The sequence below is a fragment of the Acinonyx jubatus genome, chromosome E3 (assembly GCF_027475565.1).
Source record: "Acinonyx jubatus isolate Ajub_Pintada_27869175 chromosome E3, VMU_Ajub_asm_v1.0, whole genome shotgun sequence".
NCBI lineage: Eukaryota > Metazoa > Chordata > Mammalia > Carnivora > Felidae > Acinonyx > Acinonyx jubatus.
The window spans coordinates 39,291,712-39,319,633 of NC_069398.1; the positions used below are offsets into that span (position 1 = coordinate 39,291,712).

The 27,922-nt window shown below is 49.4% G+C and overlaps 2 protein-coding genes across 9 annotated transcripts in view; one reads left to right on the forward strand and one right to left on the reverse strand.

Annotated features, from left to right (window-relative positions):
• CLUAP1 (clusterin associated protein 1) overlaps window positions 1–27,922 on the forward strand; it is a 71,038-nt gene that overhangs the window by 25,898 nt on the left and 17,218 nt on the right. For 3 of the 5 annotated variants that reach the window (XM_053213370.1, XM_053213368.1, XM_053213369.1), the window contains 6 exons: window positions 11,887–11,998; window positions 13,312–13,396; window positions 14,238–14,417; window positions 16,971–17,066; window positions 19,753–19,836; window positions 24,501–24,634. In XM_053213370.1, coding sequence (XP_053069345.1) covers window positions 11,887–11,998; window positions 13,312–13,396; window positions 14,238–14,417; window positions 16,971–17,066; window positions 19,753–19,836; window positions 24,501–24,634 — 691 coding nt within the window. Of the gene's footprint in view, window positions 1–9,119; window positions 9,266–11,886; window positions 11,999–13,311; window positions 13,397–14,237; window positions 14,418–16,970; window positions 17,067–19,752; window positions 19,837–24,500; window positions 24,635–27,922 lie in introns of those variants that run through there. The other 2 variants (XM_015076530.3, XM_015076531.3) reach the window with 1 other exon arrangement.
• On the reverse strand, window positions 3,031–5,372 carry CE3H16orf90 (chromosome E3 C16orf90 homolog). Of its 4 annotated transcripts, none has more exons than XM_027043410.2 (3): window positions 4,650–5,247; window positions 3,770–4,120; window positions 3,031–3,364 (listed from the first exon to the last, which is right to left on the reverse strand). In XM_027043410.2, the coding sequence occupies exons 1-3, from the start codon at window positions 4,816–4,818 to the stop codon at window positions 3,207–3,209; spliced, it is 678 nt and encodes a 225-aa protein (XP_026899211.2). In that variant the 5' UTR covers window positions 4,819–5,247; the 3' UTR covers window positions 3,031–3,206. The 4 variants fall into 4 exon arrangements, with proteins under 4 accessions (XP_026899211.2, XP_026899213.2, XP_026899214.2 ...); XM_027043412.2 differs by having other exon boundaries at window positions 4,616–4,770; XM_027043413.2 differs by having other exon boundaries at window positions 4,646–4,743.

Sequence of the window (27,922 nt, forward strand, 5' to 3'; positions counted from 1 at the left end):
CTGTGGTAGAGGTTCTAGAGCTGAGCGCACAGCTGGCTTCAGCACAATCAGAAGGTCCTCAGCAGCTGCTTGTGGTTCCGGGGTCTCTGAGCGGCTCTTGGCCTTGAGCTGGGGCCCGGTCCTCTCGGGAGGCACTGTCCTGGCTTAGAGAAGGTTCCGCAGGTGACTCAACACAGTTGTCAGGTGGGGACTCTGGGCCGGTGCCCCCGCCACAGGAGCCTGGTGGGAGCCTTGGGTCGGGACACCCCATCGTGGCAGCCTGCGGCAGGGTGCCAGTGTGTCCCCGTCCCTAATGGGCCAAGCCCAGGACGAGGTGCTTCCACCAGCCTCTCCTTGGGGCTTCTGGCCACCCCGGGGTAGGGGATCATGTTTATCACTCCACTAGACAGATGAGGAAGAGTGGTTCAGGGCCTGGGAAGTACCCCGGGGCTGCACAGCAAGTGAACGGTGGCCCTGGAGCCCGCCCAGGTGTGGACTCTCCAGAGCGCATGTGCACTGCTCCCCAAGGGTTGGGCATCATCCAGACGGCCGTCCCTTGGGGCCAGGGCCTGTGGCGCCTGCAGAGCTAGGTGGGTGGGAGCCTCTGGGATGGGGACGGGGGTCGATGCTCCCACGGGGAGCTCTGAGCAGCACCTGCTGCTGGTAGGTCACATCTGGGTCATTTGTGCCAGCGGGTCAGGCTGCTTTCCTCTGATGGGTCAGCTTCAGCAGTAAGGAGGTGACTCCCTGGGGTCCCTGCCCAGTTGTGTGGCTAAGTATCACTGTTCCTTGGGGGGTGGGGGTTCTGGTCGAGCCTTTCCCTAAGAACAGCTGTGTCTTCCCAGGCTGGCCTTCCCACATCAGGTGTCGAGGACACCACGTGTCCAAAGGGCCGGAAGGGACTCCTGGCGGCCCAGTTGGGTGCCTCCTAGCTGTTCAGGGAATGGGGTGGGGGCGCCCCAGGGCGCTCGGTGCACGTTTCCATGAGTGTCGACTTGTTTGGGATGTGCCTTCACATCAACTCCGAGTCCCCAGGACGCTAGGACTGTGGCTTCTCTGTTTTTGGCCTATTCCGTGTGTTTTTCAAGAAAACCTTGGGAGGTTTAGGCAAGAGCCGTTTAGAGGTGAGCTAAGTGACTTTTCTTTGGAGCCATCTTGTCATTGCAGCAAATGTCTCTCCCAGGGAAGAGCTGGGACTGCAGGTTGTCTGGTCTCCTTGACCTCAAGTGGGGCGGCTCGACTGGGGCCAAGGGACCCACTCCAGGAGGCCCAGAGCTTGGCCGTGCCTGTGGCCGCGGTTCCCTCCACGTGGCCTCCCCCGGGCTGACTTCGTTACCCATCATATGGGGGGCTCCTCCGGGGCACACACCAGAAGCTGCCGGGCCTCCTTCAGGCCACAAGTGACACCACGTCCCTTCTGCCACATTCTGCTGGTGAAGCAAGACCCAGAGCCAGTCCCAATTCCAGGTGGGGACTACACAAGCGAGAATACCAGGACACGTGCATCAGAGGCCACGGTGGCCACTGACCACATCCCAAGATCTGGACCCCGGGGCAGCCTGTGCTCCTCCCTGAGCCCAACAGCTTCATGCAAAACAGCTCGGGGCCCTGCCTCCGAGGACCATATACTGTGGATTCTGGCAAGGTCTCACTTCTGCCCAGTGCTCAGGACAGTCTCCCTAACATCTGTCTTCAGCAGTCCACCTGGCCTTGGCCTTCTGGGGCAGCAGGGAGCCGCCCTTTTTGTCACTGCCCAGTGGCTCATCTGGTAGATCCACTAGGCGGCCGTGTCCCTGTCGCAGTCCAGCTGGAGGATTCAAACACCTACTCTCTTCAGTCCTCCTGGGGCTGCTGTCTGGCTGTTGCCACCTCAGGCTCCCACTGCCCAAGTCCACATCCACCCAGGGACCCGAGTCCCCAGAATCTGCTGACCAGGGGCCTACAAAATGTCCAAGGGTGGGACTGGGGTACAGGGGCAGGGAGGGGCTCTGAGGGATTATTTCCCTGCATCTGGAAGGAACCCAGGTATCCATAGTGTCCTTGACATCATCACATGTGGTCTGGTCCTGGGTCATCACCCAGGAGCCCATGGTGGGACGAGCTCAGCCCTAGCCTGAGCAGGTTTGCCAGGACTGGAAGTCAGCCACACGGGGGGCATTGAGATGAACCCAGGTCCTCCCATCCTGTCCCTACTGGGCTGAGTTCTAGTGATGTAGAGCAGAGGGTCTCAACCAGAGTGATTCTGTCTCCCCCAGGGGACACTGGACACTGGAGATACTTGGTTGACACATTGGGAGGAGAGTCCTACGGGAATCCAGTGGGTGGAGGCTGCTAGACATCCTACGATGCAGGGATGGCTGCTGCGACAAAGATCCGGCCCCAATGTCAACAGAGCTGATGCTGACACACGTTGGTACAGAGGAGTCCAAGCTGAGGTGCCTGGAGTCCAGCCCAGCAGGGAGAAGGGCTGTGCCCATCCTGCCCGGAGGGACAGGACGGCTGGGGGTCCCCACAGAGCAGTGAACTCAACCAAGGCCTGGGTGAGCAGCAGCGTGGGGTTCAGGCCAGCATCTCTGCCCAGGTTGGGAACTTGCTCTCTTCCTGGCACACTCCCTACACATGGCCTGCTTTCGTTTGTACTCTGCTGCCTCGGCCAGAATCCCACACCTCGCGTTTAGGTCTGTCGAGACCTTGCCCATCCGGGAAACCTTCTGGGAGTCTCACCCAGAAGAAGGTGTTCGCTCCTCAACCAAGGGTGGGAGTACCTTGGATCCCCCCTGGCATCAACCCAGAACTTTGCTCTCAGTGCAGCTGGCAGCTTCTCGGAGAGACTCTGTGCATTGACCTCCCCACAGACTGACCCAGGGACAAGAAGGTGCAGGCCTTGGCTTTTATTAAAATTAGACCTGTGGGCTTCCCAGCCTCTTGGGAGCCCAAGTCTCCGATCAGCCTGGCCTCCCAGGTACAGGTGGCTGACCTGAGTTGGAGCAGGCTGCAAGGGCTTCTATTTTTTTTCTGTTCCTCCCACGGGACCTCCTCCCTCCTCCCCCCCCCCCCCTTGAGTTTTCCTGAGGCCCAGGCTCTGGTGCTGGGCAGCTGCTGGGGTGTCTCTGTGGGGTGACTCCTGGTGAGGGCTGAGCCCTTCCTCTCTGGACCTGCCTCCCTCTCCTGAGCCATCCTTTCCTCTCCCGTCCCGAGCTGGGACAGCCAGTCCTGCCATCAGATCCCTATGGTCTCTCCAGAGCCCCAGAGCGGGTTCTCTTGCACAAGGGACATGTGGACTCCTCTGAGGCCCCCCAGGACCTCTTCGACCTGAGCCCCAAGCCTTCTGGCGGACCAGGCTGGGAGGCGGCACCCTTGGCCGGGTCCACGCTGGAACTGGAAGCTGAAGAAAGTGGACGGAGAGGAATCACTCAGAGGGACTGAAGGGAGGTTGCTAGCCCATCCTATGACCACCGCACCCCCCACCCTGAACCTGGCATTCTTCAGAATAGGAAAGGAGGAGCAGTCCTCCATAAAGAGAGCCCTAAGGAAGGGAGGAGAAAGAAGGAAATGGATGGTCCAAGCCAGAAGGATCCTTGTCTAGCTCAGCCCCCTCATTTTACAAATGGGCAAACTGAAGCTGGGGGTGGGGTGGTGGGGATGAAGTTGTCCAAGGTCCCTCATGGAAGGCAAAGCTGGGATAGGAACCCAGGAACCTCGGGAGTGAAGAAGGGCCCGTCTGGGTCCATCTGAGTCCCCAGCAAACCCTTCTCTGGGTCTTCTCCTCCTGTCCCCAGCCCTGCCTCACCTGGATTTTCCAGGCTGTCCCCGGGCACTTGAGTTTCCAGAAGAACTGAGCGGTGGCTGTCCCCTGGGCCCAAAGTCCCGTGTGGCAGGTCTAGGGGCCAGGCCATACCCTCGGGCGGTGGGAGGCAGCCCCTGGCCATGAGCTGGCCCAGCCAGTGGCTCTCACCCTGGCCGGCGGGCTGCATGTGGCTCGGCAGGTAGAGACCCAGGCCCCGGAGGTGACGCAGCCGGAAGTTCTTGGGCTTGCTTCCCTGGGCACCGGGGCACTGCTGCTGGGCCCCCAGGCCCCCCTCGTAGATGTTGGGTGGCGTGTCGGGGTGGCTGGGATGTCCTCGGGCCCAGCTCACTGCATCTGCAGAGGGAAGAGCAGGAGGGTGGTGGCTCGCAGGCCGCGGCAGCCACGAGGGGAGAACACAGTCACGTGCTTTAAGGCCAGCTCGCATCATGGGCACCACCCGCGGCTTGCCGAGCCTCGGCCTGCCTGTCCACCAAACAGGCTCAGTCCCCTGCCTCCCGCCAACCCTCACCCAACATGTTACTCCTCTTCCCTTTCCCGTCCGACAGGGAGGTCTGAGAAGCCCGAGACCGTGGCACAAAGATTGTTTTCAGGATTTTCAAGCCCTTTCTACCACCCATTTTTGCCCCCCCTAGCCTAGAGAGAGCATTCTAGTGTCAGTATAGAAATTGCACAGTGGGTCCAGGCCCACTGTGGGATCACACAGCCTAGACCATTGGCCATTCCCCTCGCCCAAGCATGCATGTCCCTGAGGCCACCCCGGTGGCTTTGGGCCCAGGTTGGGAAAGGAGGGCATCTCTCCTCCTGCCACTCCTCCCTGCAGCCCGGCACCTTCTCTTATGCGCAGCTCAGAGAACGCACAGACCAAGGCTTCCATGGAGGGCCAGCGTGGTGGGGGAGGAGCTGCTGGGCCTCCTGTGCAGCAGGGCTCGGCTCTCCCCTGCCTGGGTCTGCACGTCTCCCGTGGCAACCGGCTCTGTGATGTCAAACGGAACACCCCCAGCCTTCCTGGACCCCCACGTTTGGGAGAGCATGATGCCCTGGGGTAGGGCAAGGGTGGGTGGAGGGCAAGGGAAGGGGGTGGAATCCTAGAGGAGGTCCCTGATCTGGTTTGGGACAGGCCACACAAAACAGACTCAGGTCTTGAAGGCCGGAGAGTCACTCCCTCAGTGACCTCGTGGGGTGTCAGTTTGCTCATCCGTGGGTGGGAAATGAGACTCTAAGGGCACAGAGTTGGTGAGATCTGAGCCAGGGCTTTGAGCCTGCTGAGAAGGCGGTTTGGGGTGGCTGCGCAAGTCACTTAATTTTTCTAACCGTCCATTGCCCTGTAAGTTGATGATGGGGTATCATGTGGGTCGTACCAAGTGTAAGGACGGATGTGGAGGAACTGGGGCTCTGTGCACTGCTGGGGGGCATGTAAAGTGATATGACTGCTTTGGGAGACAGTTTCTTCAAAAGGTAAACTTCTCATACACAGATACCTGTTCTCATGTAGGGAAAACATGAAGTCACATGTAAAAACAAAACCTATTTGGATAAAACCATTAGAGATAAAAAGTTCAGCTCATTAGTTGCAGGACACAAGATCAACACACAAAAATTAATTGTATTTTTACATAGTAGCAAAGAAAAAGAATAAAACAGGAATAAATTTAACCAAGGAGGTGGAAGACATACTGAAAACTACAAAAGTGCTAGAAAAAAAGGGAAACATAAACACACACGTGTGTGTGTGTGTGTGTGTGTGTGTGTGTGTGTGTATATATATATATATATATATATATATATATATATATATCTCCTTGTTCATGGACTGAAGGTTTAACCTGGTTGAGACGACAACACTCTCCAAAAAAGAAAAAGTTTGAAGATTCCTTACCGCTGTTTGCAACACTTACTATAATCCTACAGTAACCCAGAGTGTGGAACTGGCATAAGGATACACGTCCTAACCAATAGAATAGAAAAGAGAGTCCAGAAATAAACCTATGCATCTCTGGTCAATTGATTTTCAACAAGGGTGCCAAGATTATTCAATAGGAGAAAAATAGTCTCTTCAACAATGGTGCTGGGACAACTGGACGGCCAGATGGCAAAGAATGGAGTTGGACCCCTACCTCACATCATTTACAAACATTACCTCAAAATACAATGAAGACCTACCTGTAGGAGCTAAAACTGTAAAACTATTTAAAGGAAACACAGGGGTAAACTTCACGACCCTGGATTTGGCAGTGGTTTCTTAGATATAATAACAAAAGCACAAGCAACAAAAGAAAAAATAGATAAATTGGACCTCGTCAAAATTGAAAATTTGTGTGCTACAAAAGACACTATCAAGTGGAAAGACTACAGAATGGGATAACCTTATAAATTATATATCTGATAAGCACAGTATCCAGAATATATAAAGAACTCTTAAAAACTCAACAAAAACCTAATCTGAAAAAAGGATGAAGAACTTGAATAGACATTTTTCCCGAAGAAGATACACAAATGGTTAGTAAGCACATGAAAAGATGTTGAACATCATTAGTCATTAGGGAATTACAAATTTAAGTGATCGTGAGATACTACTTTATACCCATGAGGGTGGCTATAAGAAAAAAAAATGACAATATTAATGAAAATGTTGGAGAAGCTAGAACCTTCTTACACTGCTGGTGGGGATGTAAAATGGTGCAACCACTGTGGGAAAACAGTTTAGCAGTTCCTCTACACGTTAAACATAGAATTGCCATACAACCCACTAATTCCGCTCCTAGCTATATACCCCAAAGAATTGACAATAGGTTATTTCTTTATTTCGAGAGTGGGGGAGGGGCAGAGAGAGAAGGAGAGAGAGAATCCCAAGCAGGTTCTTACAAATCGTGAGATCATGACCTGAGCTGAAATTGAGTCGGACACTTAACTAAGTGGGCCACTCAGGCACTCTAGTTTTGCTTCTTTAAAGCTTTTTTGATTTTAGTCATGCTTACTGAGATACAATTTTAGATATGGTAAAACTGACCTTTTTTTTGTGCATAGTTCTGTAAGTTTTTATAAACACCTACTGTCGTATAGTTAGCACCACGATCAAGATATAGAACAGTTCATGGGGCGCCTGGGTGGCTCAGTCGGTTAAGCCGCCGACTTCGGCTCAGGTCATGATCTCGTGGTCCGTGAGTTCGAGTCCCGCGTCAGGCTCTGTGCTGACAGCTCAGAGCCTGGAGCCTGTTTCAGATTCTGTGTCTCCCTCTCTCTGACCCTCCCCCATTCACGCTCTGTCTCAAAAACAAATAAACGTTAAAAAAAAAAAAAAAGATATAGAACAGTTCCATCACCCTCCAAATATTCTTTTGCACCTACCTTCTCCTGGCAACTATTGATTTGTCTTCTTATCCAAACCGTCATGTAAATGGAATCATACACTATGTAGCCTTTTGAGTCCGGTTTCTTCCAGTTAGCATAAGGCATTGGAGTTTCAGCATTGTCCTCCTATATATATCAGCAGTTTGTTTCTTTTTTTACAGCTGAGTGGTAATCCATTATATGGATGTATCACAGTTTATCCATTCATAAATTGAGGGATGTCGTTTGAATGCTTTCAAGTTTTGGGATCAATGTTTGTGTACAGGTTTTTGTGTGAACCTAAGTTTTTGTTTCTCTTGGGCAAATACTTAGGAGTAGGATTGCTCAGCCATATATATATATATATATATATATATATATATATATATATATATATATTTTAATATTTATCTTTGAGACAGAGACAGAGCATGAGCAGGGGAGGGGCAGAGAGAGGGAGACACAGAACTGGAAGCCGGCTCCAGGCTCTGCGCTGTCAGCATAGAGTCCATCGCGGGGCTCAAACTCACAGACCGTGAGATCATGACCTGAGCCAAAGTTGGCGGCCTAACCGACTGAACCACCCAGGCGCCCCAGCCATATGTTAAATATATATTTAATTTTATAAAAAATTACCGGTTTTGTAAAGTGGCTGCACTGATTTAGATTCTCACCAATAATATACAAAAGTTCAAGTTGCTCCACATTCTTTGAAAGCGTCGCACTGTCAGGGTTTTTGAACTCCTCAACCACGTGTCATGACCTGAGCCTAAATCGGAGGCTCAACAGACTGAGCCACCCAGGCGCCCCCTTTTTGTCTGCTTTCTAACTGATGTGCTTCCTTACTGATTTTGAGAGTTCATTATGTATTCTGGATACAAATCTTCCTATCGCGTGTGTTTCGTGGATATTTTTTTCTAGACTGTGGGCTATCTTTTCATTTTCTTAAAAGTGTCTTGAAGAGCAGTTTTAAATTTTGCTGCAGCCCAATGTATTTTTTTCTAAACTTTTTTTTTTTTTTTTAAGGGCTCATACTTCTGGTGTATCTAAGAGATCTTGCTCAACACAGTCACAACACGTTTCCCCTAAGTTTTCTTCTAGAAAACTATAGATTTTAAGCTTTACGTTTAGGGAAAAACAAAACTCTCCACGGAAGCGCGACCAGGTGTGTGGGCTCCATTTCGGGACTCTCTTTCAGGTCGAGCCTTTGTGCGTCGGTTCCTTCGCCCACACCAACAGGGAGGAGGGTGGCCAGAGGGTGGCACTACCTCCTCTTGGCCCGCCCTTCCGGACTCGGCACACTTCATTCACGCCCCCAGCCCCTCTCGGTCGCCTGCCTCCCACCTTGGCAGCCAGGCAGGGAGGACTCCCACGGGATCTCCCAGCGGCCAGGCCACGTGTCACGCGCATCCCTCACCTAGCAGCCCCACACTCCCTCCACGGGCTCACGCCCACACCCACGCCCCAAAAGCCACGGTTGCCAGGACAATCCCCGGCCTGCAAGGACCGGGGCCGATTTCCGGCCTGTTGTGAAGCCCGAGCCAGCTGCGCAGGCGCGGTCGCGCCAGAGCCGCCTGTCGCCGCCTGGTGGTCAGCTTGGGTTTTCGCTCAGCTACATCCCGGGCTTCGCCCCTTCATGCTGTTGCCGCTTCTCTGGGCCTTCGGTCGCCGGTGAAGCCAGCAAGTTTACCCGTGGCAGAGAGAAATGTGCTGGGCACGGGACCCAGGAGGGAGACCCGGCTTCGTAACACTACCGTACATTCTGTCTAGGGGAGTTGAGGAAGAAATGTGAAGCAGTACGTAGAGCGCCTAGCACAGTGTCAGGCACGTAGTAGGTGATCAGAATGTGTCCGCCAGGGCAACATGTTTGTTTGCAACGTGTGTGAAGGGTACGCAAATGCTGCACACTCGCAGCCCCTAGCCGCGACCGGAATCCCTCAGCGTCGCCAGACGCACCCGGCCCAGCGCCCTCTCGCTTGCGCATGCGCACGCACGCGACCGGTCCCCTTCCGGCCCAGTCTTGTTTGGCCCCGGCCGCGCGCCGTTGAGGGCTGGGTGTGTTGCCATAGAAACCCGTGAGCGCTGAGGGCGAGCGACCCAGACTCCAGGCTGCTGGGGATCAGAGCGCCATGTCTTTCCGCGACCTCCGCAGTAAGGCATACCTGCCCGCTGTGACCTGCGGGTCCTCGGTCCGAGGCTTGCACGGCCAGAACCCCCTCTCGAGCCTGTGCGGCTCAGGGGTGTCCCTGCCCGCTGCCGCCCCCCAGCCCCCACTTCCAGGCTGGGCGCCCCAGCCTTGTCTCTGCGATGGCGGGGGGTTGTGTGTGTGCCCGCGGCCGCGTGTGGCTAGTGCGGCTGAGGAGCCGGGGTTAATTGTATCTAATTTCATAGGACTCGTATTGCCACACGGGGCTGCTCGCTGCCGTATTGGAAGACGATGAGACGTTTTTGAGTGGGGTTAGCTTAAGAGCTCAGAAAACCGAGGAGGGTACTGGTGATTGATAATAGTTGCGGCTGATATCGAATTTTTACGATCTGCCAGGTAGTTCCTGTTGTGCGTGTGCATCGTTTCATTTACTCCTCGGAGCTACTCTGTGCTCCTGTATTTAGAGAGGAGGAAACGGGCAGCCAGGTCAGGTAACTCGGTCAGAGGACACAGGCGGTGAGAGCTGGCGCTGGAGTTTGAATTCAGGTTGTCTAACTTCCAAAGCCTGCGTGCTTCCTAACAGAGCTGGTGAGGAGAAGGGAGCCCAGACGCCTTTGCTGGAAGGGTGGGGAAGTGGAATCCGGATAAGAGAATTCGTTACTCATTCTTTGGAGCACCTGTTACACACCAGGCGTTTTACATTCAATACGGAATTTTAGTCCTCGCTTTGGCAGTGAGGTAGGTAGTGTAATCGGGATGAAATACTTTGAGCCACAGAGAGGTAAAGTTGCTTGCTTTAGGTCACGCAGCTAGAACTGGGTGGAACCAACGATCCGGACTTGGCACTGTGTGAATCGAATTCTCTTGCCTTTTATGCACCGTCATTTTCTGAATCTGAAGCGGTTGAGCAGACTGGCTCCACCTGCGTGGGTGGAGCCGGTGATTGCCAATGTGGTGTGGTCTGGGGTGAGTCTTTACTGCCGGTTTTCCAACCGAATTGCTGGAAATGTTACCGTTAACGATTACTCCTTTCAGTTGTGACTGGAGCCCTCGCGTTTTATTGACACCCCTGGTAGTACCATGGTGTGAATTACGACCTCTGGGATTTGCGGGGTCTGGGGCGACTGTGCGTTGTAGAGACCAGTTTCTGCCCCCCACAGTTAGAGGCCGAGGCCAGCGTTCTGCTAGGGGACGCTCAATGGAGTTGTGTTGCGGGGGAAGGTATAAGAAGGGAATTTCTGAACATTTTGCCCTTAATGAATGGCAAACTGTGTGCAATTTACGGTAAGAGTCTCAAATTGTCCCCATTTTGCGGAATTAACCGAACCTGACAACTCAATAGGAGGACGGATTTAGGCAGTTCCTGGCTGTGTGGTGGGAAGATTGCCACATGATTTACCCCCACTCTGTTCACATTTCCCAGAAAACAGTGACAGAGGCCCTCTGTGCCTTTGCTCTTTCCTTTGCTCGTACCTTCTCTTCTGTTGCCTGCTGACAACCAACCTAACCTCCGGTGCCCAGGAAGTTTATTTGTGAATGTCGCTGAGATATTTTGAACCTTCAGGAAGGGCGAGGACAGGCATTCTGTAGCCAGAAGCGCACCGAATATAGACCTTGGCACGTTGTGGAAACGCAAAAAACGTTTGTTGTGTTCATTTGCTCATTCTGCTCAAAGCTTAGTGACCACCACCTCCGGTTTCGAAAAGTATTAGTAGTGTTGTTTCTTGTTCTGGTGTATAAAAAAAAAATCTAAGTATTGCTGTATAGTTCCACCAGTCTCTTTAAGATTTCTTTAAATATGCAATTAACCTTTAAAATTTGGGTTATATAGGACCTTAGTCCTATATGCTCACTAAACAAAGATAAAAAAGACAACTCCACAATAACTCAGGTGAACTTCTCCCTGACCACCATCACCTCTAAACATAACCACTGTTCACATGTATTTTTTCCTTATGACCTTGTATAAAGCCAGGTGTAGCGGGATCCTCGGGCAGAGTCGTGACACTGAGGCTTTTCTTTCCGGGAAGCAACTTTATTCTTGCCGGCACTGCTCAGTTGGGTTCGTACCCGAAGAACTGAGCCCCCAGTGCCTCGTGGTGTAGTTTTTTAAATCTATTTTTTACTTCTTTGTCTCCCATATATGGTAAGACACAAACACGTAGTCTGAACTAGGGGTCTCCTGTTACAAGGTCGTGACGGATGTTGTCATGTACGTGTGGTACGTGTGGTACGTGTATAGCCAGGTTGCCTTGAGGTTTTGGTTTTTTTTTTTCTCTCCTTAGAGAGGGAACCCTGCCCCACAAGTAATTCTCATTTTGAATAGTACAGAGAAAGATATCCAAGAGAAATGACCTATCAAAGACAGATTCACAGCCGGTCCCTAAACTCTGTTATAATGTAAAGCTTTTACTTTGCCCTCCCGTTGAACTTAAATGTTTTTCAGGAAGCAGAGGAGGTATTTCAACTTTCATCTCCTTTTTACTTTCCCTCTTAGAGAGTTGATAAATAGTCCCCCAAACTGTCAATATGTTGGGAATAACCAGGGAAAGCAAGGGAAATGTCGAAGTTAATAAGTGGTTGGTCTTTGATGGGGAACTGACTGAATTGTTTTACCTTTGGACAGATTTCACAGAGATGATGAGAGCCTTGGGATACCCTCGACATATCTCTATGGAAAATTTCCGCACACCAAATTTTGGACTTGTGTCTGAAGTGCTTCTTTGGCTGGTGAAACGGTTAGAACTTTTATTGAGGTCTAAGAATGAATACCATATGCCATAGCTACCAAGAATAGGATACCGTTGTAAAGCAAAAGGAAGAATTCAATAAATTAAAAAAAATTTTTTTTAACGTTTATTTATTTTTGAGAGAGAAAGAGAGGGAGAGAGACAGACAGAATACAAAGCAGGCTCCAGGCTAGCTGTCTGCGTGGAGCCCAATGCGGGGCTCGAACCCACGAACTGTGAGATCATGACCTGAGCCGAAGTTGGACACTTAACCAACTGAGCCACCCGGGCGCCCCAAGAATTCAATAAATTGTGAGTTTGACAGACTCCTTTGTAACCTGTTAAAAATCAGGGGAGTATAGCGGTGCCTGGGTGGCTCAGTCGTTTAAGTGTCTGACTTCAGCTCAGGTCGTGATCTCATGGTTCGTGGGTTCAGGCCCCACATAGGGCTCTGTGCTGAGACCTCAGAGCCTAGAACCTGCTTCCAATTCTGTGTCTACCTCTCTCTACCCCTCCCCTGCTTGTTGTCTGTCTCTCAAAAATAAATAAATGTTAAAAAAAAAAAAATCAGTGGAGTACCAAGAACACTGTGGTAGAAGGGAATATACCAGGCAGTGGTAAAAGGAGATTTCTTAGTCGGAAGCATGCACTGCGCTCAGGTCCAAGTGCATCTGCATGCTCTCACTTCACAGGGAGTGATGGTCTCTCCACACACTTTGATGAGTACTGGAGTAGAAATTACCAAGATTTAAATTTCATTTTGTGTGAGAAATCTACCACGATTCAGGGTTGGCAGACTTTTCTAAGGGGATTGTGACTATTTTAGCTGTCATAGGCTACATAAGATCTTTGTTGCAAATTCTTACACGTGTTTTGTTTGTGATAGATAATCCTTGAAAAGTGTAAAAACCCTTCTTAGCATGCAGGCTGCCTAGAAAGAGACTGCTGACTTCTGACCCCTGGTGGGTCGTCATTGGCACCTGTAACTCCGCGCTTCCCAACCTCACGCGTTAGCCCTGTGTCAAGGGCTGTCGGCTAGAGTAATAGTTCTGATTATGTTAATTACACTTTCAGGTCTGAGACAGATTTAAGTTTGTATGCTGAGCCCCAGACTTGATTTTTGGAATCCCATAAATCTGTTCTTAGGTGAGGACTCACTCCCTTGAGTGTTTAGCATTTTATGCTGCTTTTGAGGTCTCTCTTAACCTTGCCCCCTTAGCTGGGGACTCCAAGAGCTAATTGTCACAGATCCCCTCAGCTTCCTGCTTTCTCTTGTGTTAACTTTCCACTTAATTAACTTGTGTCTTTTCTTTCTGTGAAAGGTATGAACCTCACACTGACATCCCTTCAGATGTGGAGACTGAACAAGACCGAGTTTTCTTCATTAAGGCAATTGCCCAGTTCATGGTTAGTTCCCAGCTTTGTGACAGAGTGATAACACTAACCCCACTGGAGAGGAGTCCTCGTTAGGGCCGCTTGAGGGTTTCTGACCGCCTCCCGTTAGCAGGTTTCCGGTAGCCGTTTCACCAGCACAGAGTTTTGGGGTTCTGTTTTTAATTCATTGTTTGTTAAGAATTCTATTTCGTTAGTTTCGAATGGGTAATAGATGTCGTGGTTCAACATTTTTTAAAAATGTGAAACAGTAGAATGGCTTTTTATCCTGCCTGCCCGTTGACCCAGTTCCGTCCCCAGTCGCATCTTCCAGAGTTTCTTTATGCATAGGTAAGCAAATACAATATACATTCTTTGCCCTTCCTTTACACACATGGTGTTTGGGATCTTGCTTTCTTAATGGTACATTTTGGAGAACTTTCCAAATACAAATACAGCTTCCTCATTCTTTCTTATAGCTGAGTAGTAGTGTTTTGGGTATACCATGATTTATGTGGTTTATATACAGATAGGCATTCAGACGTTTGTAACTTTGGCTCTCTGAAACAGCGCTGTCGTGAATAACCTGTACATACCATTTTCTTCATGACTGCATCTCTGGCATGAGTCCTTAGGATTGGAATTGTTGGGGCGAAGATAATGTGCATTTGTAATTTTCTTGTCCCTTACCAAATTGCTCTCCATCCAGATGGCATCCGTTTACACACCCGCATGCAGTGCTTCAGCCGCTTGAAAGTTTGACCCTTAATACAGTCAGGTGACTGAAGAGAGATTTTCAAATTACCTACGTAGGATTTGATTTAGGTTTTTCGTGGAAAGGGCCTTAAACTGTTACCCTTCTTTTGTCTGAAAATAGGCCACCAAGGCACATATAAAACTCAATACCAAGAAGCTTTATCAGGCTGATGGGTATGCAGTGAAAGAACTTCTCAAGGTCACCTCTGTCCTTTATAACGCCATGAAGACCAAAGGGCTGGAGGGCTCGAAGATAGGAGAAGAGGACGTCAGCAAATTCAAGTTTGATCTCGGCTCAAAGGTGAGGACCATGAAAGGCTCCTGGTGAGGGACAGAATATTTATTTCTTAGAGCCTGAAATGGACCCTGTCAGATACTCCCGGCGCCACTTCTTTCCTTACGCCTTAACTGAGAGCAGTTTTTCAGTTTTGCACTCGTCGGCACTTGGATACAAACAGAAGCCGCGGTAAATTAATCCAGCTCCTTATCGAAAGCCCGCTCTATGCCAGGCACAGTTCAGGCGCAGGGGATCCGGGCATGAACATCGAGGACGGAAGCCCGCTCTTCCTGTGGCTCAGTTAGGGGCGTCAGACTAAACCACACAGCAGAAGGAATGTCAGGTCACAGGTGGCCGATGTGTGGGGAACTGTAAAGCAGGACAGGGGCGGGGAGGGCCGGGGCAGGTGTCTTCAGTAGGGAGATGGGAGAGGTGCCATCTTCAGCAGGAGGACGGGAAGGGATTTGAAATTCCGTGTTAAGAGCATCACTCTGGCCGCTGGGGTGAGATCAGACTGAGGGGGGAGGTGAGGGTGGAGGTGGACCTGTTACAAAGCAAGAGATGACAGTGACTTTGAACCAAGTGGGTGACGTCAGGAGCTCAGCCGAGGTAGGAGGGAGCTGAGTTGCCAGGCATCGGAGTCTTGGTTCAAGCAGCAAGTCAGAAGTGGAAGTTAAGTCCTGAGTCACTTACTGTCATGGTTTGGGCAAGGGGCTAAAAGCAGAGGAAGTGTCCCCCCCCCCCCCCCCCCCCCCCGGCCCCCACCCCGACGCCATTCCTTTTTCTCCCAGGAGAGGGCGCACCAGTCGAGGGTTGTGTCCTGAGGGAGCTCTGAACAAAAGGCTCCAGCAGTTTTCACCCCGAGGTGGGGGAGGACCAGGAGTGGCAGAGTGGTGGGTGCTGGGTCTTTGGGGAGAGTGTGCTCGGGTTTTCTCCCCCGGCTCCCTAACAGGGAAGCCTGGGAGGCCCCAGAGAGGACCTCAGCCTGCGGCCTCGGATGGGAGACCTGGGAGGGGAGGCCCTGGGGCTAGGAAGGCGGATATTTTGTAGGAACCGGTGGGTCAGGGGGCCGGAGTCCTTGACTGCCACTCCCTTCAGAGCCTGCAGCGAGGAGTCTCTTCTGGTGCGCGGTGGGCGCAGCTCTCCCCGTGGGGCCTGCCAGGGAAAACCTTGGCGGTCGCCCGTGGCCAGGCCAGAGAAACCACACCTGGGTTTTTAACCAGGAGTGAGACGCCTCCATGGAAAGAAGTGACCGGAAGTTAGAACCTTCTTTGAACGTACATCTTGGGGGCTTGGACGTGAGTTGAGAGAAAACAGACAGTGCAAGGAAGATCCTACAGCCACGCTGTCCGGTAGAATTGTCTGTGATGATGGATGGGTTCTTTATCCGCACCGCACGGTATGGCAGCCACTAGCCACGCGTAGCTAGCACAGCCGGGTGGGTTCTAAGTTTTTTTTATTTACTTCTTTATTAATTTTTCTCTTTTCTAAATTTTATTTAATTTTAAACAATTTAACATTGAAAATGGCCACATGGGGCAAGTCCGTGCGATATCAGACATCCTAGCTCTAAAGTCTTTGGTCTGAGCACCGGAACCGACCAAGTTGCCGGTTTCCCAAACGGAGGGGAGCATGGAAGGAGCGGGCTTGGTGGGAAAGGTGGGGCATTTGGTCTGGAACACGTTCAGTGTGAGGTGTTGGGCCTCAGGTCATAGATGGCATTAGGGCTAGAACTCAGGAGGGAGTGTGACTAGAAAGACTTCGGGGGACCAGTCTCTGATGTACTCCAGGCCCGGAAGCGGGGGAGGTGAGACTCCCGCGGAGAAAACCAGATCTTTGCTGCGGTGAGGCGGGTGCAGCTGGGGCTGAAGGAAGCAGAAGTGGGAAGAGAGTCCTCAGCTGTGAATGAAGAGGGAGCTTGTTGCTGGTGGTCTGGGAATAAGAGGGGGTGACATGTAATTGCAAGAGAGCAAGAGGGAGCAGAGCAAGGAAACATTGGGGCTCTTTGGAAAACGTCGCAGATGCAAGGAAGAGGGCGTGACCTGTGAACCCTAAGAAAGAAGCTTGTGCTCAGACCACGGGCCGTCATCTTCACGGCAGCAGCTGCCACCCTTGAGGGAGCCGGGCGCTGCTGCAGGGCTGTGGGCGTGTTACGTCACGTGGGCCTTAGCGGCCCTGTGCGGCCCGTCCAGAGGCGGGGGCTCGGGGGGTGGGAGCGATGAACGCGGGACACCAGGGTTCTGCGGTAGGACGTGTGCCTCTCCGGTTGTCCCTCCTGTGGTCACCCTGCTACCTTCGGGGTCCCCTGTTGGGACCGAGTCAGAATAGGAAGCATGTCCCTTTCACCCTCCTACACTTCCTGGTTGAGGAATACATTTGACTTGGCATTTGGATTTTCGGAGAGCCCCACGTGTCCTGGGAGTGCGCCTCCGCAGGGTGTAACGTGTGTCCCGTGCAAAACATGTTCAGTAGTCAGGTATCCTGACGGGAGACGGGAATCGATGTCAACAAACTGGTTATTTTGAATGTCTGTTAACGTATCACCGAGGTTTCCGTTTCTGATATTTTTCCTTCCAGATTGCAGACTTGAAAGCAGCCAGGCAGCTTGCTTCTGAGATCACATCCAGAGGGGCCTCTCTGTATGACCTGCTGGGCAAGGAGGTGGAGCTGAGGGTAAGCAGTATTCGGATGCTTGAATACTTCCTCAACGAAGCATTTTTCAACGTTTCCTTTCCAGTTCTGCTTTTCCCGGTCCTTCTGATTTCATTAAACCATACCTGACTGGGGCTCCTGGGTGGCTCAGTCGGTTGAGTGTCCGACTTTGGCTCGGGTCATGATCTCGCAGTTCATGAGTTTGAGCCCCGCGTCAGGCTGTGTGCTGACAGCTCAGAGCCTGGAGCCTGCTTCGGATTCTGTGTCTCCCTCTCTCTCTGCCCCACCCTTGCTTGCGCTCTCTCTCTCTGTCTCTCAAAAATGAGTAAACGTTAAGTGTGTATATATACATATATATCTACACACACACACACATACGTACATACATACATATAAATGTAACTGCTTAAATGAGATCCCGTGCTGGGAAGTAATACACAGCGTTAGCTGCCATTCTTGCTTCTAGGGCCACTGGTCTGTTTTTAATAGCTGTGGCTTCTAGTTCACAAATAGCAGTTATGTAGCATGTTGCTGGAACTTTCCTCCTTGTGCCCATAGCAGACTTTGCTGATCATGGTGCTTTATCCTGGGGAACTCAGCATTCTTGTCTACATAGTGCTCTTCTGAGCCCATGGTTTCCAAACCTTGCTTCCCGGTAGAATCACGTGTGCGTGGATACCAGCTTCTGTTCTGATGTCATTGGTTTGGAGTATGACGTAGGCATTGGAAGTTAGAAGTCTCCGGATGATTCTGACGTGCAGCAGGTTTGGGGAGCCCATGACCTAGGCAATCCCAACCACTCAGCTGAAATGGATGTTATGGTTAAAATTCATTTGCAATGCTTGTTTCAGCCAGCGCCCATCAAGGAGAATGCTTCATCCACTACATGTAAGGAGCTGTTTAAGAGCATGCTTCCTAAAACCCTTCCAGAGCTCCTAGAGTCCTTTTAAATCACCTGATGTCCACGTTGTCCCCCAAATCAGTGAGTCAGAATGTCTGGGGCTAAGAGCCAGGCATCCAGCTTTTAAAGATCTCCGGGTGATTCCAATGTGCGGCAGAGTTTGGGAGCCACTGGTTGAAGAAGAAATGGATGCTGTTTAACTCTTACGTGTAAAGACGTATGTCATTGGAAGCACACGTGCTCACATCTCACGTTTTTAAGTTCAATGCGGTTAATTCATCTCGTTCTGGTCTGGTATGTCAGCCGTGGCCTCTCACTTCCTGGTCTGTGGTCTGGCATCACTGATGAAGTATGATAGTGTTTTTTCTCTTGCTTTTCATTTCTGCGCCAGGAGTGGTCTGGAAGCAGGGTACTTGGGTACCAGCTCACCATCCCTGCTCTCGATACGGTAACCTGGTGGTGGCCGCCCGGTGAAGGGCAGTTGGCAGAACACAACGGCCGCTCCCGTCTAATAGCTCATTCAGTTAACAAGGCAGCTCTAGGCTTTCAGGGTTCTTTGTTTTCTATTTTTTATTTATTTTATTTTATTTATTTACTTTTTAATTTTTAACATCTACCCTTGAGAGAATGAGAGAGACAGAGACCGCGTGAGTGGGGGAGGGGCAGAGAGAGTGGGAGACACAGGATCTGAAGCGGGCTCCAGGCTCCGAGCCATCAGCACAGAGACCGATGCGGGGCTCGAACTCACGGACCGTGAGATCATGACCCGAGCCGAAGTCAGATAGATGCTTAACCGACCGAGCCCCTCAGGTGCCTGTGTTTTCTCTTTATAGTGCAGGAGGGCACGTGTGTCTACACATGATTCTAAGAGACCTAGAGACGAGAGCTGGTCACTTGCTATTTGCCACAGAGCTGTGGCTTCATTGTGAGACTTGAACCGGGATTCCACTGGGGACTCTTTCAGCACCATCCTCTAATGAATTGAAATAATCAGTGGCCGGACTGTTGCCATGGGAGCCATGAATATGGAACTTCTCAAATTCTGTATACAGTCGTGGTCTGAGGAGGATCCCCTGTCCAGTATTTGTTTTTCATGTACTCACCGAGGACTAGTATCAGTCACGGGCAAGGCACCATGCTCTGTGTCCTTGAATAGGTCATGGTCCCTGCCGTCTGTAGTTTTCCACAGTGGGGGAGATGAGAGGCGCTGTGGAATGAAGGAAGCCCAAGACAGTTTGGGAACGTGCTGCAGAAACCTCAGAACTGCATCCACGTTAAAATCCCACGGCTCAGAGAAGTTCCCGGTACTGGTATGATAGGCACAGATGCCTCCCGTGATTGGTTAGTGGTTAATGCTAGGGGGCAGGACCAAGGTGACTCCTCTCGTTGGCTGCAGATGTCGGTGACAGGCAACTTAGAGGGAATTAATCACAGGAAGGATCCTAGAGGCTGGCAGGGGGTTCAGACGGCAGGTTGAGCTGCACTTGTTTGGGGTTCCCACGAATGAATATAGGTAAAGAAGCAAACTTGGGAGTAAAGATGATAGAGGTGGGCTGAGTTTTGTCTGTGGCGCTGTGGGGACGTGGGGCCTGTAACTGAGGAAGGCCCAGGGAGCTGGAGGGAGGCCAGGTTGGCATTAGGGTTAGAAGAACGTTTGGAGGAATTGCTAGAAGCAGGGGTTTTGGATCAGAGGTCCACAATGTAATGGGACTTTAGAGCACTAGTCCATAAGCTGTATCTGCATCTAGGAATTGGTTTTGAGAATTCCTCTTCTGAAAAGGAACTTCATGTCATTGTTTCTCACAGGAACTGAGAACAGAAGCAATTGCCAGACCTCTAGAAATAAATGAGACTGAAAAAGTGATGAGAATTGCAATAAAAGACATTCTGGTAAGCTTGTTTGCTTTTATTTAAAGTTTTTGTGCCTGGGACTTGAAAATAATTGATTTAGTCCCTGCCTTCTTAAGACAGGGCAACCCTAGTCCTGTTGACAGAGAAGGGATATGAAAGTGGGGAAGTGAAAAATGCAGAGGACATTCTAGGATACGTAGGTTGCTTACTTTTATTATTTTCCCCCTTGTTATAAATATGAAAAATTTCTCCTTCAAAATTTGTCAGTTTTAATAATTTCATAATTCACTTAAATTCTTCAATACTTTTCATAAGTAATGCTCTCTTTTATGGACTCTTCACACTTTATTTAATCATTTAATTCATGACAGTTGGGCATTTAAATGATTTTTAGATTTTCCTTGTTTTTTTTTTTTTTTTGGTGTGGAAACCCAGGCACGGAGATTTTTAAATGGCGCCGTAACGAATAGAATGGCCGCCACCGTTAACTGCTCACCCGCGTCAATTATGTGCTCATCTCATCTCAGGCATTCATTTGGAGGGTAGTAGTGAGGGAGACTCTCGACTCCGATGGCTTTGGGTTTGAATCCCACTTTGTGATCTTAGGCAAGTTGCTTAACCTCCTTGTGTTTCACTCTCCTCGTCTGTAAAACAGGGAGAAAGGCAGTGTCTGCCACATGGGGTCCTTCTGTGTATTCGTTGTAACAGTGTGTCAGACACAGTCTGGCCCATAGTAGGTATTCCTGTGTTATCAGTGATTCATTTTATTCAGTACACACAGGCAGGGAGGCTTATGTAAAGCAGGAGTAGCATAAAACAAGAATTTGCTGAGAGCTGTCAATTCTAAGATTGATAGGTTTTTATAATATCCTTGTCCTAAAACAGTAATACTCCCTGAACCCAGCACCAGGGTGCAGCCTCAGCAGGTAAGAAGGGCAGAGCAGCCGAGATGGGAGGTTGAGTGCATATAGACAGATGGATAAGTAGGTAACTATATTAAAGGTGATGAATGCCTAGGTTCTCACTCTTGGAAAAGAGAGTTAGTGGAGGAGAAAGAGAAGAAAATGAGAATGAACCCTGAAGTTGGAGCTATTGGTTAAATGCATGGTTTTCACTGGCTAGTTAGGTAGGTAGCCAGCTCCCTGCGTGTATGTCTGTGCACGTAAGTTTATGTCATATTTATATACGTACACATGCACACCCACGTCCACATTCCTATCTTTCTTACTTCTGAGCACACTTGGCACCCACATCTAGGCTTCTAAATACCATTCTCCACTAAAAGGAACCAGGCTCTTGAGGAGAAATGTCAGAGTCCAGAGCTGGGACAGGAAGGTACAAGATCCTTTTGGGCCAGCAAGGAAGGAAGTGCCCAAAGAATGAAAGGGGTCTGTCGGGGGGACACAGAAGCAGCTTGAGTGGGCTCCCCTGGTTAAACTAGGGACAGTTTAAGCTTCAGGATAAATTATAGTAATGGCTTATAGAGCATTGAATGAAATGGGAGACCATGAGTTCTCACTGATATAAAAAATATTGAAAGCTGATGAAGAGAAAGTATCTGACATAGTTTCAAAGTAGCTCCCCACAGGGCTCCTGGCTGGTTCAGTCAGAGGAGGGAGTGATTCTTCATCTTGGGATTGTGAGTTCGAGCTCCACACTGGGTGTAGAGATTACTTAAAAAAGAAAAAAAAAAGGCTCCCCACAAAAGTATTTACTAATTACAGAGGACAAAAGAGTAACTTCCCATGAGAATCCTGGCAGACACCCCCTTAATCCAGTGGTCAAAGTGAACATCACAGGTAATGGAACAAATCAGAATTCTGCACCCGGAAATATGCACCGGATACGGTCATATCTGTGCTTTCCTGCTGAAGTTGCATGATCGGAAGCTAATCAGACAAAGGCACATTGAAGGGCATTCTGCAGGTTACCTGGCTCGTACTCTTCACCAGCGGAAAGTATGCGAAAGTCCAGGAAAGCCCGAGGAGATGTGCTGACGGAATGCCAAGGGTGACTTCCGCCTGGTGTTAAGGACTTCATGGGGACAAGTGGGGAAACCTGAGAGGGTCTGAGGACTAGATGGTGGTAGTGCATCCGTGTCCATTTCATGAGCCAGTGATTGAGGAGAGAACCCCATTCATGCAAAATATGGAGTCAGGTATTTAGCGGTGATGGGGCCTCAAGTCGGCAACCCTGTCTGACCTAGGCCAGGAGAAAATGCTTCGTGTTCCACCCCAGCTGTTGGTAAGTTGTGATGGTTTCTCAGTTGAAAAGTTAACTGCTTGTCCGTGTTCTGGCTGGATGGAGTTAACATGGCATGAATGTGCCTTTAGCACTAAGTATGTATTAGGAGTACAGTAGCCAAATGAGGGCCCAGTTCATTTCCCGGAGAACCCTCTATGCATGCTTGCATGCATGTATGTGTTATTTATTATTTCCTTTCTTTTTTTTTTTTTTTTTAATTTTTTTTAACGTTTATTTATTTTTGAGACAGAGAGAGACAGAGCATGAACAGGGGAGGGGCAGACAGAGAGGGAGACACAGAATCTGAAACAGGCTCCAGGCTCTGAGCTGTCAGCACAGAGCCCGACGCGGGGCTCGAACCCACGGACCGTGAGATCATGACCTGAGCCGAAGTCGGACGCTTAACCGACCAAGCCACCCAGGCGCCCCCTTTTTTTTTTTTTTATTAATTTTTTTCTTTTTTTTTTTATTATTTCCTTTCTTTAATTGAAGTGTGGTTGGCACACAGTGCTACATTAGCTTCAGGTATGCGACATAGTTGGTGAACACCTTTTCAGGTGTCTGTTAAGTGTTGCAAAGTATCCATGATATTTGATAATTCTAAAAGCAAAACCAAAACAACAGCGTGGATACTTAAAAGGGGTTATTATTTATTTATAGGCCATTTATTTCAGGCTAGGGGAAATTGTATTTATCACACTGGTGTTTCTTATTTGAGGAGTGCATACCTTTAAAAAATTGTTTTGTTTTATTTTTTTTTTAATGTTTATTTATTTTTGAGAGAGAGAGACAGCACGAGTGGGGGAGGAACAGAGAGAGAGGGAGACACAGAATCGGAAGCAGGCTCCAGGCTCTGAGCTGTCAGCACGGAGCCTGACGCGGGGCTCGAACTCACAAACCGTGAGATCATGACCTGAGCCGAAGCCGGACGTGCAACCGACTGAGCCACCCAGGCGCCCCTAAAAAATTGTTTTTATTCTTTTTTTAAGTTTATTTATTTTTGAGAGACACTCACACAGAATGCAAGTGGGGGAGGGGCAGAGAGAGAGGGAGACACAGACTCCGAAGCAGGCTCCAGGCTCTGAGCTGTCAGCACAGAGCCCGATGTGGGGCTGGAACTCATGAACTGCGAGATCATGACCTCAGCTGAAGTTGGATGCTCAACCATTGAGCCACCCAGGGGCCCCAAGTTGTTTTTATTCTTGAAGTCAGATAAATGCACTAGGCTTAATCTGACTTTGAGTCAGAGAAATAGTTGCCATCAACTTGAGTTTTTTGTTTAGAAACTCCCCTTGTCTTCTTGTGAGTGAGTTTAGATCTCTTTTGGGATTTTTAAAGCACTTGCAGCAAACGGATAGTGATAAGATTATTTTCATGAAAGCACCTTGGAAATGATGAGTGTACTTAGTAGAAAAAAATGAAACCATAAATAAACAATAGAGGTGGTTGCTTCCAAAGATATATATAGTCTTTGACAGTCACGGAGTGTCCACGCTCCTTAGAGGGTTTCTTTGTGGACCCCACAGCGTGTCATAGACTTGCAGGTGAGCAGGCACGAGGCCTTCGTGGGTGAGGACACGTGTGTGGGGTCCTGGTGGGCAGAAGCCCGCCTTGGGCGTCGGGGACGTGAGGCAGAGTTGGGACGTCAGAACTTGGGAGGCACCCCCACGCTCCCGGACACCATTCCTGCTGCGGCCGATGGCAGCTCGGAGCCCAGGCCCGGCCCGGCCGGCTTCCCAGACCGGCGTGAGACAACAGGGAGGCCTGCGGTTTGTCTGTGATCTCTCTCTTTCACTTCACCTTCTTTCCCAGGCCCTGCTACCCCCGCTCCGGCCCGAAGGCCAGGTCCGCTGAGGGGGCCGCTTTCGCACTGCCTTCATGCGGTAGTTTCTCTGTTTTAGTCTGTAGTCGAGGTTTACTTGCCGGGGAGAGAAGAGGTGCCTTCTGTCTCGGTCCCAGCAGGCAGGATTAGGGCTGGGACCCCCTAAGGTTTCTTTCTGTCGCCTTCTAAATAAAGCCATGCTTGCGTGTGCACACATTTTGTGAGTCAGATGTTTGTAAGCAGGGGAGTAACCTGACCGGTGTAAACAGAGGCAGACTACCAACTCAGAGCAGTAGCTGGGTGACCAGTCTAAACAAGTGAGCTGCGCAGGAGGCCTTGGGAGCCTCTCCCCTCTGCCCAGGACGCTGTTTTTTCCGTCTTCATTTGTGTCCCTGGCAAGAAACCACCTCTTCTCGTGGAAAAAGGACGGTCATTTTTTTCTGGGCCTGTGTGACGTTCCCTCTGCAACGAGTTGGTTAACTGAGTGATGGCCGGGGGCGGGTTTGCCCTGTTCGCTGACTCTGCTTTCCCGTAGCCTGTGTCGCGGTGCCTGCCGAGTCACGAAGTCCCTCTCTGCTGAGAGTCGGGTTGGTGTTCCTTGTTGGCACCCGCCTCATTCACTTCCTGTTCACCGTAGGCACAGGTTCAGAAGACTAAAGACCTGCTCAATAACGTGGCCTCTGACGAAGCTAATTTAGAAGCCAAAATTGAGAAGAGGAAATTAGAACTGGAAAGAAATCGGAAGCGACTCCAGACTCTGCAGAGTGTCAGGTAGATACGAACACGTGAAGGATGAGTAGACTGTCGTCTTTGAAAGTTCCAGCAGAGTGAGCGAGCGGCACACGGGCAGCGGGGACGGCCTCCTGTGGGACTGTCTCGGCCTCCCCGTGTACGGGCGACGCTCACGGTAACGAGCGCTCTGTGCAGCTCGTGCTCCCCCTGCTTTCACTGCACCCGGAGCCTCCCCTCAGGCTTCTACAGCTTCTCGGAATGCAGGGCCGAGTGAGTGAGTCCACCTGGTGAATGTTGTGCGAGGCTCGTCTCCTGAGATCTGGGCCTTGCCGTAAATGAGGGGTAACAGAAGCACACTCCCCTTTCTCAGTGTGAGTAGGTTTTAGACCTTTATCATTCTTCACCGGTAATTCGTCTTTCTCTTGGCTTTCCATCACCGAAAACCTCTTTTCCAGGGAATATGGATGATAATGGGGGCGCCAAATGCCTTCTAGGTCGTTGGAGCCTTCCAAGTGTGTTTCTCACGTTTTCTTGGAGCCTGCGGGCACTCTTTCTCTTTCTCTCTCTCTCATTTTGTACCCTCCTTTGCTTGCTGTGTCTCTTTGTCATTTTCTCTCCTGTGCCACTACTTTTTCTCCCTTTTCGTCGTCCCTTCATTTTTCTCTCTTTGCTTCTTCCTCCGTGTAGCTCCTGCACCCGTTTGAATGTCTTGCCGTTTTGAGATACTGGTGACTGGGCCACAGTCTGGCTGCTGTCCTGAGACCTGAGGGAAGGCAGCACCTGGGGTAACCCAGGGAGCACTGCAGGCTTCCTCCCAGCCATGGGCAAGACCGTGTCCTTCCACCTTTGGAATGTGGCCCACCTGATATGTTTGTCTCCTTAAAAAATTCTGCCTTTTAAGCATAAATTCATTTTTAAGTCTCGTACCCTTTTTTTCCCACCTAGATTTTTAATTTTCTTAATTTTGTTTACTTTACATCCAAATTACTTAGCATATAGCGCAACAGTGATTTCAGGAGTAGATTCCTTAGTGCCCCTTACCCATTTAGCCCATCCCCCCTCCCACACCCCCTCCAGTAACCCTCTGTTTGTTCTCCATATTTAAGTCTCTTATATTTTGTCCCCCTCCCTGTTTTTATATTATTTTTGCTTTCCTTCCCTTATGTTCATCTGTTTTGTATCTTAATATCCTCATATGAGTGAAGTCGTATGATATTTTTCTTTCTCTGACTAATTTCGCTTAGCATAATACCCTCTAGTTCCATCCATGTGGTTGCAAATGGCAAGATTTTATTTTTAAAAATTTTTTTACATTTATTTATATATTTTTGAGAGAGAGAGAGCACAAGTGAGAGAGGGGCAGAGAGAGGGGGACACAGAATCCAAAGCAGGCTCCAGGCTGTGAGCTGTCAGCACAGAGCCCGATGTGGGACTCGAATTCACAGACCACAAGATCATGACCTGAGCCAAAGTCAGACGCTCAGCCGACTGAGCCACCCAGGCACCCCAAGATTTCATTCTTTTTGATTGCTGAGTAATACTCCAGTGTGTGTGTGTGTGTGTGTGTGTGTGTGTGTGTGTGTGTGGATACATACACACCACATCTTCTTTATCCATTCATCCATCAATGGACATTTGGGCTCTTTCCATACTTTGGCTATTGTCAACATTGCTGCCATAAACATTGGGGTGCATGTGCCCTTTCGAAACAGCACACCTGTACCCCTTGGATAAATACCTAGTAGTGCAATTGCTGGGTCATAGGGTGGTTCTATTTTTAATTTTTTGAGGAACCTCCATACTGCTTTCCAGAGTGGCTACACCAACTTGCATTCCCACCAACAATGCAAAAGAGATCCTCTTTCTCCGCATCCTCGCCAACATCTGTTGTTGCCTGAGTTGTTAATGTTAATTCTGACAGGTGTGAGGTGGTATCTCACTGTGGTTTTGATTTATATTTCCCTGATGATAAGTGATGTTGAGCATTTTTTCATGTGTCGGTTGGCCAGCTGGATGTCTTCTTTGGAGAAGTGTCTGTTCATGTCTTTTGCCCATTTCTTCACTGGATTATTTGTTTTTTGGGTGTTGAGTTTGATAAGTTCTTTATAGATTTTGCATATAACCCTTCATCTGATATAGCGTTTGCAAATAACTTCTCCCATTCTGTCGGTTGCCTTTTAGTTTTGCTGATTGTTTCCTTCACTGTGCAGAAGCTTTTTATTTTGATGAGGTCCCAGTTTATTTTTGCTTCTGTTTCCCTTGCCTCTGGACACATGTTGAGTGAGAAGTTGCTACAGCCAAGGTCAAAGAGGTTTTTACCTGCTTTCTCCTCGAGGATTTTGGTGGCTTCCTGTCTTACATTTAGGTCTTTCATCCATTTTGAGGTTATTTTTGTGTCTGGTGTAAGAAAGTGGTCCAGGTTCATTCTTCTGTATGTCACTGTCCAGTTTTCCCAGCACCACTTGCTGAAGAGACTGTCTGTTCCATTGGATATTCTTTCCCGCTTTGTCAAAGATTAGTTGGCCATATGTTTGTGGGCCCATTTCTGGGTTCTCTGTTCTGTTCCATTGATCTGAGTGTTTGTTCTTGTGCCAGTACCATACTGTCTTGATGATGACAGCTTTGTTATACAGTTTGAAGTCCGGGATTGTGTCCTGCTTTGGTTTTCTTTTTCAAGAAAGCTTTGGCTATTTGGGGTCTTTTCTGGTTCCACACATATTTTAGGATTTTTTGTTCTAGCTCTGAAGAATGCTGGTGGTATTTTGATAGGGATTGCGTTGAATATGTAGATTGCTTTTGGATACTTTTGTCATTTTAACAATATTTGTTCTTCCTATCCAGGAGCATGGAATCTTTTTCCTTTTTTTGTGTGTGTCTTCTTCAGTTTCTTTCATAAGCTTTGGATAGTTTTCAATGTATAGATTTTTCACCTCTTTGGTTAGATTTCTCATATCCTTTTAATAGAAAAGTTTGTTTTTGCTCTAGTCCCAAAGATAATCTCTTACTTTTTAATTTATGTTTTTGTTTTGTTTTGTTTTGTTTTTTGAGAGAGAGTGTGAGCAGGTCAGGGGCAGAGAGAGAGGAGAGAACCAGAATCCAAAGCAGGCTCCACACTGCCAGCAAGGATCCTGATGCGGGGCTTGAAGTCATGAGCCACGAGATCATGACCTGAGCTGAAGTCGAAAGCTTAACTGACTGAGCTACCCAGGCACCCCTATCTGTATATTTTTAAAACAAGAGAGTTTCCCTTTAAGATGAAAAGTAAGAGAAAAAAACATAAACTCAGCAAATCAGTCAAAACAAGCTTTTGTGTTATTGCTTTGCTTT

Excerpts from the sequence above, each read along its gene's own strand:
- CE3H16orf90 (XM_027043410.2), bottom strand. The coding sequence starts at position 4,818 with ATGCTCTCCCAAACGTGGGGGTCCAGGAAGGCTGGGGGTGTTCCGTTT. Across the intron at positions 4,121-4,649 it reads GGCCCTCCATGGAAGCCTTG|ATGCAGTGAGCTGGGCCCGA; the intron begins GTCTGTGCGTTC and ends TTCCCTCTGCAG. Across the intron at positions 3,365-3,769 it reads GGACAGCCTGGAAAATCCAG|CTTCCAGTTCCAGCGTGGAC; the intron begins GTGAGGCAGGGC and ends CACTTTCTTCAG.